This window comes from Astyanax mexicanus, chromosome 5 (assembly GCF_023375975.1).
Source record: "Astyanax mexicanus isolate ESR-SI-001 chromosome 5, AstMex3_surface, whole genome shotgun sequence".
NCBI classification, from domain to species: Eukaryota; Metazoa; Chordata; class Actinopteri; order Characiformes; family Acestrorhamphidae; genus Astyanax; species Astyanax mexicanus.
The window spans coordinates 9,986,486-9,999,191 of NC_064412.1; the positions used below are offsets into that span (position 1 = coordinate 9,986,486).

At 36.4% G+C, this 12,706-nt stretch overlaps 1 protein-coding gene across 1 annotated transcript in view; it reads right to left on the reverse strand.

Annotated features, from left to right (window-relative positions):
• Positions 1-12,706, reverse strand: part of ca16b (carbonic anhydrase XVI b) — a 161,931-nt gene continuing 149,225 nt past the window's right edge. The window contains exons 19-29 of the mRNA XM_007253383.4: positions 12,282-12,416; positions 11,963-12,123; positions 10,070-10,205; positions 9,657-9,803; positions 6,324-6,417; positions 5,977-6,053; positions 4,739-4,867; positions 3,957-4,103; positions 3,040-3,182; positions 1,908-2,043; positions 1-787 (exon numbers count right to left, since the gene is read on the reverse strand). Of these exons, the coding sequence (XP_007253445.3) occupies positions 641-787; positions 1,908-2,043; positions 3,040-3,182; positions 3,957-4,103; positions 4,739-4,867; positions 5,977-6,053; positions 6,324-6,417; positions 9,657-9,803; positions 10,070-10,205; positions 11,963-12,123; positions 12,282-12,416 (1,452 nt within the window). The 3' untranslated portion in view covers positions 1-640. The remainder of the gene's footprint in view (positions 788-1,907; positions 2,044-3,039; positions 3,183-3,956; positions 4,104-4,738; positions 4,868-5,976; positions 6,054-6,323; positions 6,418-9,656; positions 9,804-10,069; positions 10,206-11,962; positions 12,124-12,281; positions 12,417-12,706) is intronic.

The window sequence follows — 12,706 nt, forward strand, 5'->3', positions numbered from 1 at the left end:
TATTCATATATTTTACAAAACAATAGAAATGCTACCAATAACAATATATGTTCACAGTTGCTGTTATGATACCACATTGAAATCATGTATATAAGTTAGACTTAAAATGATATATCTCAATAACATATAAACAAAAATAACATTAATCCAACATTCCCTGTCACAAAGGTTGCGTCATGACGGGCATTAAGTTGTACATGAGGAGCTTTACTGAGTACAGCTTGCGTGTGTATGAGGCAGATATCTATGTGCTAATGGTATTAATGTGCTGTTGACTGGCTGTTGATTTCTGTAGAGGAGCATTGCTGAATATCCTCCCAATAAAGCAAAGAGCCGGTGGACTGGAGCTCGATGGTCGGAGAGGGTGGGACTCAGCTAGGCATCAGGCAGTAACACTGACAGTATAGTGCAAAGTAGTCAGCTGCATTTTGTCATGTGTGTGTTTTTGAAGAGTAAGGTGTGACACTCAGCAGGATAACAAAAAGCAGCAAAAATAAATATCAAAAAGAATTTTTTTATCAGTATACAAAAAGTCTTTAGTTTTTTTTTTTTTTTTACCAATGAGTCTGGCAAAAATAAAGGCCTCAAGGAAAGTCTGCCAAATGAACTTGGGTGTCCTCCTCTTGTTTTGACCAACAATTCACACCAGAGACTCCATGCTCTCAGCCGGGTGGGATTCACCTGTGCTCACTATCCTCCCATTTCTGTCCATGTATGGATAGTGAAGGCCAATGTCCTTACTGTTCACCAGGCTGAGAGCTGCTTTGTAGAGATACTGATAATGCTCCTGAAAAAACAGAGACAGGGGAAGATTGAAAAATTATATATAAATTACATATTCCCATGCTATTACTGAACTAGCATATAGTCACAGTCACTGTATAAAATGCCAATTTTACAGGACAAGGAAAAATATTTATGTTTTTATCAAAAGACAATGTAAAAAGATTTCGGTGACACTTTAACATACGAGTACATTATTTGACAGTACTTACAACAGAATGTCTCAACTAATTATTAATTGCCATTAGTTAATAATAGACTTTAAAATTCATTACAAAATGAATCACTAAAATATCAATTCATTAATAGTTAAGAGTATTCTCAATCAGAATGCATCATTTAGCAATGTCCTAAATAATGTGAAGTAATAATTAGTTAAGACATTACTTAACCATTTAACAATGTTTATTACTGGCATAAGTACTGGTGTTCATTGATGTACACTTATAGTAAATTGTTTCCAAGATTTAGCATTTTATTTTGAAGTCATTTTATAGCATTTTTATTTGTCCATTCGTCATTAATAAAATACACAAATAAAATATAAAACAGTGTTTGGATTTATACAGTTATATATATATAAAAAAAACTAAACAGTCAACATAGAGATAAGTGCTCTTAACGCATGCTTCTTGCATTTGAATTTTGTTCTCCAAGGTAAACATTTGATAATGACAGTCAAATATCTCTCTTTGTGCCTTAGAATTAAACAGGCTGTTTTTGTTTCTTTGCCTTTATTAATGTAAATTGCTGTAAATTAATGTAAATCTGTTAACTGTAAACTGTATTGTGTCTTATTAAAATATCAGTCCAGGCTGGAATATTTCTTATGACTTCATAAGGAATGGCATCAATGTATGTTGCTAAACAGGTGTAGGCTGTGTAGGTGGATATACTTTTAGCAAAAACATCCAGTTTATAATTTTTGTGTTTATGATTTAAAAAATAAGTACATTCTTACAGTAGTTTTCATGCATTAACTTTTACTCTGTTTTACATACGGCCCCAAACTTCTATTTAGTGAGGAACATTGCATGCCATTCCGTAATGTGTTTCTTTTAACCTATATATTGTACAATCATACAGTATTTTATTGTTGCTCCAAGCAGCCTTTAAAATCTTACAATGTCTGTGAAGACGCCTGGCCGCATGAGGTTGATCATCTTGGCCACCTGGTACACATCCACAGCGCTCTCGTTCTCCAGCTGCTGGGACAGTGTGGTCAGAGCACACAGCATACCTGCAGACACACCTCCGAACCTGGGAAAAAGAAAAGCAGATCAGTCATATAATGTCTTATAACACAGTCAGCATGTATTGCACAATAGTCATTAGTAGTAGTAACACTTAGTAACACTTTTTCTGGGAACATTTAGAAGATGCTAATCGCTTTCTAAAATGTAGAAATTATATGCCTCCCTTTTCTATGCATCATTATGTATCATTATATGCCTCCCTTTTTTACACTCTGGGTTCATTTAATCAGATCCACTGACCATATGTTCTAAAATAACCACAAAGACTGTATTCCTGTATCTGTTTCTCTGCATTCTTTATTATCCTACTTTCACCCTGTTCTTCAATGGTCAGGACCCCTACAGGACAGACCACCACAGGGTGAAAGGAGGATAACAAAAGCCTTATCTGGACAGGATTAATTTCTCAGGGGGGTGTCTGTGAAAAATATCATTTACACTTCTAATCAGTGATAAAACTCTTGCATCCAGATTGCAATTGAAAAAACAGGAGGACCAGTGAGTTTTTAGGCTTTCTCCATCACATGGCATTGCAGTCAGTAGCTCCTCCATTTCCACTTACTGTTGTGTTTACGTGGATCTCCGTGGAAAGATGTGCCTAAAGTGTAATTACGGTGCGTAGCAGTGGACAAATATCTATTTTATTAAATGCGAGGAGATGAAACTCAGAGATGTGGATCCGGACGGGACTAAAATTACCAGAGGACCACGGAGTTCAGCGAAAAACAGTAGGTAATTCAGCCTGTAATTTTCTCAGAGGATGTCTGAGAAAAATAAAACACATACATGGTCGTTCCGGATGGGAATAAAATCACAGAGGACCCCCCATAATAGAAGCAACTAATCCTGTCTGGATAGAGATAAGGCTAAAGTTTGCAGAGAATTACTAAATGACAGTATTCTGTAATTATAGAAGATAATAAAAGATAGACAGGGAGTGTAGAAACAGGAAGGTGGTAATATTGTGACGTGTGTTACTGTGCGTTTGCATGTCACTCACTCATCATGTACGATTGTGGGCCCGTCTCTGGTCATTGCCTCCTCTTTGATGATGTTGATTAACTCAAATGTGCTGCTGATGGGAGCATTGAGTTCAGGCCAATTTGGACACTGGAAATGTCGAACCTCCAACACATAATCATCCTGAAATAAACACACACACATAAAGTGAAACACAGCTTTGGAATTGGATAAATGAACAGAGGACATTCACATGGTACATTCATATGTTCTAGCTCAAACTGGGAGAGTTAGTGTTAAAGAGTTAATAAATATTCAGATTTTTTTTTCTTATGACCATGTCAGTCTAGACAAGTGGTACATATTAAACTGTTGTATTTGTAGGTGGTACACCAGATAACCTCAGAAAATCAACCCATTAGAGTATTTGTGTAAGCTCACACTTTCATACTACGGTACTATAATTATTAACATTAGTTTTACAGGCATTACACTGGAACCCTGTGGAACACCACAAAGTAAACCAAACAATTACAAAAAATTCAGATTTGCCTTCCCATTAGAGTTTAGATTCTCTGGTCAGACCAGATTTTCTGGGCCCTAATCATCATATATTGTAACAATGGCTGTGGATATGCTAAAATCTGTCTGGTATCGTATCTGAGTATAAGTATTAGCTTGTATTAGTACTGTATTAGTAGCATATTAATTACCCTTATTAAAGATTAAGTGTTATATGTTGCCAACCAGGGATTTATCTTGGAACCCAGAAACCCATATTGATTATTGGTTCTTACAAAGATTTTTCTCTTGCTTAAAGACAGATTTCCTGTGCCAACATCTTCCTCATTAGTTCATTGTTTCCAGATGTGTATAAGGCTGCTTTGTGAGAGTGCTTTTTTTTAGAGTAGATCAGGTTCTATGTGTGTATTGGTGAGAGTGTGTAGTGATGAGTACCTGTGTGGCCTCCAGGATAAAGTCATGAATGATGAGTTGTTCCTCATTAGACAGACAAAGCTTGTCTGTGTTGATGAGTGTGACTGTAAAAGCCACGCAGTTCATAGCTTCTTCTCTGCTGGGCCAGTATACAAACTCATCTTCTGTCTGTGAGGGTACAGAGCATAAATTATGTTAATCAAAACATTGCACATCAAAGAAATAAATATAATACCCAATATAATACCCCCCCCCCCCCAAAAAAAAAAAAAAAAAAAATTAATATATATATATATACGTTCCCATTTTATTATATGTCCTTAAATGCTGAAACGTCTATGTACAATTTAGGCTACTATAATATTTGCTTTACCAAGAACAGCATAGGAATAATATAGGTTAAACTTGGACAGGGTGCCCCTTATATATTTATTATTAATATTTCTGTTTAAGATGTCTTTAACCCCCTTTTAATATGTTCTCTCCAGAACAGCATATTGTTTGCAGATCTACACCGCACTAATGCTTACATTATAAACAAATTTGTGGCTTTTTGATGTTAAATGAATTGAAAACGAGCTTGTCTGGACTAACATGCAGTTTATCTAGACTAGATTATATTTTATCTAGATGTTTATACTGGTCAACAAATGTATATATAACTAAATATCTGAAGCGTACAGATCAAGGAATGGTCTGTCTTTTGAAAACTCCTAAACATCTAACAATAATTACTATTATACTGAACGTCAGTGTTTCTGATGTTAAAGTTTATGTTTATGTAATTACACAAATATACTTACTATCCCTAGATTGTCAGGCAGCATGACAATCACTTGAGCATTGTGATCCCAGATCATCCTCCAGAAGTCTGTGGTTGTGTGGGGCATGGGATGCTGTGTAACGATAAACTCGTTGCTCCTGTAGTAGCCCTGTTGTGAAAAAAACACACACAGTTCAGTTATTATCACCCAATGATTAAAAGAGAGTTATGATGTTAGTGAAATGTAGTGATAAACAACCAAAATGGCTAGATCATTGCCAGGGATCAAAATCAAACATTCAAGTAATTAATTATGGGTAAATGTTTGAGCAACTGTACAATTAGAAGGTTTTCCAGGATTTAATGTAATTTGTGACTTTCACTATTAAAAAAAAAATATTTTTGGAGAGATGCCATTGTAGAACCACTACTGATTCCATAAAGACACCATGCTGGTAATTGACATGTGCGGTGATGAAGAACCTTTTAACAGTCTAAAGATCTTTTACCTGAACTAACTTGACTGAAAGGTTATTTCACAGTACAGTGGTGTTTCACAGTTACTCTAAAGCATTAACAGAATAATACCAATGTAACAATTCTGTAATAATAAGGATTAAAAACTGGAGTGGGTGTTTACAGCCTTCAATCAAACATAATAATATCAATTGTTAATGTATTCTGTTACAAGTAAAGCTTCACCATTGAAAATGTAAGTGAATAAATTATTAAAGGTATAATTACTGAATAAGTACTGAGTTTATGTTTTATTCATAATATAGAACTTAGTTATTATTATTAATGTGGTAGCAGGATTTTCATGTTATGGGTGAGTTGTTGTGGAGTATCTTGTAACCTATTTTGTGTTCAATTTCATTATGGATTTAAACTGCTGATTATTAACACAAATTAAAGATACATTTAGATTTTTTTTTTTAATTGAGGAGCTGTTTTATTGAATGAATACTGAATGCTTTCCATTTTTTTAACTTGCAGTAAAATTGATGTGAACAAGGCAAATTACTGGAAAAAGGAAAACGTAAATTGTATTTGTATTGGATTACAATGTACTACATAAAATACATTTTAAAAAAGAGTGTAAAAAAATGGAAAAAATAATAAATACTAATAATTCAGCTACAAATGCGTCTTAAGTCCAACACGCTTCAGCACGGACTTCTCATTCACTGTCCCCTTAACACAAATGAAAGTTTCTAAAAATAGAAATCCATTTAGGACTGAGAACAATGATCAGTGTAGTAAAGTGTATGATGGTACCATAATGTAAGAAGCGTTGATGTAGTCGGTGCCCTTCATTCCAGGGAGAGGAGCGAGTGTGACCCGAGCTCGCTCCGCTGTGAAAAAAAAAAAAATCATATATTACACCACTGGTATTAAATATATATTATATATAAACACCACAAACTAGTAAAGGCCACATGAAGACAAATGAACCCCCCTGTTGAAAGATACATTTCTGCTGTTAACTTTATATCAGCAAGACGAAGATGAAATTTTGTACCGTCATAAACAAAGTTCACAAAATGATTAGAAGATTTATAAAGCATGGCATGGTTTATTAAATGTAGTTTATAATGATAAAGATATTGAAGGTTGACACTTACATGGCACCACTGAGGAGTTGCGGTTCTTCTCTTTGTTGCAGTCTTTCTGGGCACTGAAGCATTCCATGTAATGAGCATTGCACTGCATCACCAGCTGGGGACACATACCACAACTAGTCACAAGGTGGAGCAGGTTAGCAGCAGAAACAGCTGCACAGAGGAGTCACCATCATACAGCTCTAAGAAATTAATACTGAGTTTATAAAACAGATCTCCTCTCTGGACCAATTTGTTTTTTAAGTTGTCAGTATTCTAACAAACAAAGTACATTTATCAGCTAACTGAATAAATGATGAGATGAATCAAAGCTCAGGGCAATATACAGATCTAGAAAATAAATAAATAAATAAGAGATCACTTAAAATGATGAGTTTCTTTCATTTGACCAAATTAAAAACCTCTCAAATATAATCAGGAGGAAGATGTATGATCAAATGCCATCAAATCAAGCTGAACTGCTTGATTTTTTGCACCAGGAGTAAAGGCATAAAGTTATCCAAAAGCAGTGTGTAAGACTGGTGGAGGAGAACATGCCAAGATGCACGAAAACTGTGATTAAAAACCAGGGTTATTCCACCAAATATTGATTTCTGAACTCTTAAAACTTAATGAATATGAACTTGTTTTCTTTGCATTATTTGAGGTCTGAAAGCTCTGCATCTTTTTTGTTACTTCAGCCATTTCTCATTTTCTACAAAAAAATGCTCTAAATGACAATATTTTTATTTGTAATTTGGGAGAAACTACTGTTTCTGTAGTTTATGGAATAAACAATGTTAATTTTACTCAAATATATACCTAAAAATAGCAGAATCAGAGAAACTGATTCAGAAACTGAAGTTGTCTCTTATTTTTTTCCAGAGCTGTATAACAAATATATATTCTTAGTATTAATTACAAGGAATTTTGACTTTTTTTTACAGTGCCAGTTAATGTTTAAGAAACAATGGCTTCACAAAACCATGTGTAGAAAAACATGTATCATGAATTAAAAAATTATAACAAGAACTAAAGCCAACAACAAGGATCTTAGGTAGGACTTAAAGTAGGCCATGTTTTCTAAAGTTTTAGTTAATAAATTATAAGTAGCAATTATAGTTAAGTAAACTGAAAATATATTCATGTGAAGTCCTTAAATACTCATTTTTTTATCTCTAAAATGTCTATTTTACAAGCAAAGGAAGAAAAATGTCTTAACTTTTAGTGAATGCCAATCTAAAAAAATTATAATAATAATTCCTTGTCATATTTGGAACATTTCTGTTAACTCATCATTCATAATTAACTTTTGACACACAATTTAAAAAACAACTGCCAAACAGACATTATGTCAAAAAAGGATACTTATCAAATCACCCAAAATAGAGTCCCAGAGTATTTAAGAAATTACTTTCTATGATTAGAGATGCTTATGCTCCCTATACACAAATAAGCTCACCAACTTCTACAGAATGTTTTTTCAGGCTTCCTATGGAGATTAAATGCATCAAATGGGTTTTAAAGAGGTGGTTATCTAGCAATAGGTAAAGAAAGTGGAGCATGGAGTGATGATTGCTTTCCTGCAATCCACCAGATATCCACCAGTTTATGTCTGAGCAGTCAGTATGTGGTGTTTCTGTTTAACAGCCTGCAGCAGTGTGGCTTCGTTTATAAGGTTTTTCATGTTGCGTAGCAGCTTTAGGAACACTGAAAATCTTCTAGTCTGCTGCAGAGTTTGTAATCCTCGGTTTATCTTCTTAGTACGATCATATCATAAAATCAGTCATTACAGAGGTGACCAGTTTTGGCCGTGGGGCGACTCAGTGCAGCACAGTTTGGTGACTTTCCTGCTCATATACATCCTGTGCACATCCAGAACTCTTAAACTACATTTAGTAGGATTGGGCTCCACATTGCATTTCTTTCTGATGTGATATAGTAGTGCATTTCCTGTTATTTCCTCTCATATTGTCTGCCACAGTGCCTTGCCATTAACAGTTCCATTAGCAAACAATTTCTTCTTTTTCAGAAGCAATAAAAGCCATATTCCCTCTGTGCTTCCTGCTGTGTACTGCAATTTGTCAGATTGCTGGTGCTTCTGTGTAGTGTATTGTAATAAGGGTAATAAGCTCTGTTGAATTTCTGCTGCAGTCCTGTGCAACAATTCTACATACACTGACATGCAAAAATGGGAAAACACACTTGTGTAAGTTGCAAGGTGTTATCTTGTGAGTAAGGTAGAACATTGGCCAGTGTGTTCATAGAAAGACGAAGCAAATAACTGAATTTAATTAGGCCTGACAGTGAGTAGTAGATGGATGGGACATTCAATTCTATAGTATCTGGTGCTCACTGCATAGTATCTCTTCCTTACCACATAGTATATAGTGCTGACCAAACAGTATCTGGTTCTCACCATATAGTATCTAGTGCTCAGCACATAGCATCTGGTCCTCACCACACAGTATCTGGTCCTCACCACACAGTATCTGGTACTCCCCACATGGTATGTAGTGCTTACTACATAGTTTTTGGTTCACTCCACACAGTATCTAGTGCTCACCATATAGTATCTGGACCTCACCACACAGTATCTGGTCCTCCCCACACAGTATCTGGTGCTTACCACAGTTTTTGGTATCTGATTCTCACTACAGTGTTTGGCGCTCACTACATAGTATCTGGTTCTCACTACATAGTATCTGGTTCTCACTACATAGTATCTGGTGCTCACCATAAAATATATGGTCCTCAGCACACAGTATCTGTTCTTTACCACCTAGTATTTGATTTTTACTACATAATGTTTGGCACCACCCCATATAGTATCTGGTTCCCATCAAACAGTATTTGGTCTTCACCACATAGTATCTGGTGCTTACTAAATAGTTTTTGGTTTGCACCACATATTATCTGGTTCTCAGCAGATGTTTTTTAGGTTTCAATTTTATATATATATATATATATATATATATATATATATATATATATATATATATATATATATATATATATATATATATATATATATATATATATTGTGACAAAATTACCAGAGTTAGATAATAGACAAATTAAGTATTTAGACATTATATTTTAGACATTATATTTAACACCTACCCCATAGAGATGCTTCACTCTGTTTCTGTCTAAATCAAACTGTTTTTCACTGCTAATTCTAATTATCCAGTTACATGGGATGGCCTCCAGTGTGGCCAGTCAGAGCTTAGAGGCAGCTAATGACAACAGAGCCTGGCTTTGCCTTTGTGCAGTAGAAATGTTAAAGCAGTGTATCTTTCCTGGGATAGTCACTAATAGTCACTTATGTTCTACACAATACAGGAAAATAGTCACCTTAAACTGTTTCTCCATGCGAGTGGTGCCAGTCTGGCTGGGGGTGAGGATGCTGTTGACGTAGCTGTGCAGCTGCCAGGCAGGAACCTCTGAGTCTTTACCAAGCACTTGCTCCATTAGAGCATCATGAATAAACACATACTGCTCCTGTAGGATACACACACACACACACACACACATACGTACACACTGTTTCAGATTACACAGGCAGCTGTATTGACTGACTTTTATTGACTTTCTAATAGGATACCACTCAAGCGATGTAATGCATTAAAGCAGTTCCTTCTGATTTCAAATTGTGGAACTGCTTTAACACTTTATTCTCAATTACATTTCAATGGCGTACCATTAAACACGTTTATCTGCAAACACATATACTCACACACACACACACTCCATCACTACGTACTAACCTCCGTCTGGACCAGGTAATTGCGCTGGGTGCGGATGTGTTTGAGAAAGCCCAGGACGTTCACCGTGCCTTTGTCCTTTATCTGCTGCAGCATGCTGTCAATCACGATATACGTGCCCGTCCTCCCCACACCAGCACTATTCAAAAAGAGAGAGAGAGAGCGTGTGAAACTAATGAATCCAGACTCACAGAAGTAAACTTACCTCCAGCTGGACTAGTTTTATCTGCTTTTAAAAATATATAAAATTATACTGTAAAGGGTTGAAATGATGACACATACAGTAAGAACTGCTTTGGGTTGCATCCAGATTGCTACACATACAAAAGTCAACAACAGGCTTTGCTACAGTGTTTTTTTTTTTTTTTTTTTCGTATTAGTATCTAATTCTCACCTGATAGCATTTGATGCTCACCACATAGAGTATCTGGTGAATGCCACTTTGTACCTGGTGTTTACTGCTTTGTATCTGATGTTTACCAAATACTGGCTGGTGTTCACTGTTCAGCAGCTAATGCTTACCAAATAGTGGCTGGTGCTCACCACCTAGTGGCTAGTGCACACCACATAGTGTCTGGTGCTCACCATTTAGTATCTAGTGCTCACCACTAAGTAACTGGTACTCAGTAATTAGTAGCTAGTGTTTACCACATAGTGTCTGGTGCTCACTGTTCAGTAGCTAGTTCTCAGCACTTAATATCTAGTGCTCACTATAAATTGTCTGGTGCTCATCTTTTAGTAGCTAGTGCTCACAACATAGCATCTGGTGCTCACCACTTTTTAGCTAGTACTCACTACTTTGCATCTGGTGCTCACTACTTTTTAGCTAGTGGTCACCACATAATGTCTGGTTCTCACCACGTAGTAGCTAGTGCTCACCACATAGTGTCTGGTGCTCACAACAAAGTGTCTGTTGCTCATCTTTTAGTAGCTAGTGTTCACCACTTAGTATCTAGTGCTCACTGCTTTGCTCAGTACTTAGTAGGTAATGCTCACCACATAGTGTGTGGTGCTCACCACTTAGCATCTGGTGCTCACCACATAGTGCCTAGTGCCCATCACATAGTAGCTGGTGCTCACCACTTAGCATTTGGTGCTCAACACTTTTTAGCTAGTGCTTACCAATTAATAGCTAGTGTCTGGTGCTTACCACTTAGTAGCTTGTGCTCACCATGTAGTGTCTGGTGCCTATCACTTAAGAGCTAGTGCTCACCACATAGTGTCTGGTGCTCACCACTTAGAAGCTAGTGCTCACCACTAAGTATCTGATGCTCAGTACTTAGTAGTTAGTGCTTACCACTTAGTAGCTAGTGCTCAATACATAGCATTTGGTGCTCACCACATAGTAGCTAGTTCTCAGCACTTAGTGTCTCGTGCTCACCACTTAGTATCTAGTGCTCACCACTTAGTATCTAGTGCTCAACACTTAGTAGCTAATGCTCACCACATAGTGTCTGGTGCTCACCACTTTGTATCTGGTGCTTACCACTTAGTAGATAGTGCTCACCACATAGTGTCTGGTGCTCACCACGTAGTAGCTATTGCTCACAACTTAGTATCTGGTGTTAACCACTTAGTTGCTAATGCTCACCACTTAGTAGATAGTGCTCACCACATAGTATCTGATGCTGTCTGGTGCTCACCACTTAGTAGCTATTGCTCACCACATAGTGTCTGGTCCTCACCACTTAGTATCTGGTACGCAGTACTTAGTAGCTAGTGCTCACCACATAGTAACTGAAGCTCACTACTTAGTAGCTAGTGCTCACTACTTAGTAACTGAAGCTCACCACTCTTTTTACCTAATAATGTCCCTTTTACCTGAAAAATTCACCATGTCTCTTCAGGGCGTTTTCTATAAGCGTATATAAGCTATGTGTTCACTATGCACTCTACCTGCAGTGCACTACGATGGGGCCAGAATTAGGCGTGCGAGCTGAGGAGGATCTGGAGATGAAGGTGAGAACTGGAAGTGTGTACTCAGGTACACCCATATCCGGCCACTGAGTGTAATGATACTGGACCACTATTCTGCTGTTGTGTCTTCCTTTCTGACCCTATAACAGACCAAAGCAGAGAGAGAGAGAGAGAGAGAGAGAGAGAGAGAAATACAATAATACATTTTACATTCCACTATAAAATACAGCATTTCAGTAAATAAAAAAAAAACAAACAAACAAAACAAATTCCATGTACTGCCGTGGGGCTGACTGACCTTTTTGACTCTGGTGTTGCGTATGAGGAAGTGCCGCAGTGTGTACCAAGCGTGCACTTTCGTGCTCTTCAGTGTCACTAGTATACTCCCATACTCCTCGCTGTTCTCTGAGGGCCAATACTGATCACATTTCCTCTGCACATAAAAAAAACACAGGCCTATGTTTTTATGGGTGTATTTTGATAAGACAGAATGTGAAAATGTGAACTTTTCATCTGTACCACTTTTACATGTGTAAGGTATTAGATATAAACACATGTTATTATACTTTGAATGTAATTAAGTAACTGATTGTGTGTCTTGTATTTGTTTTTTTATTGTATTAGGTATAAAATAGTTTTAGCTTAATTTTAACAGTTTTTTTTTCTTTTTTGTATTAATCTTATCTTCTTTGGATCTTAATTTCTTATTAATTAAACAATTAA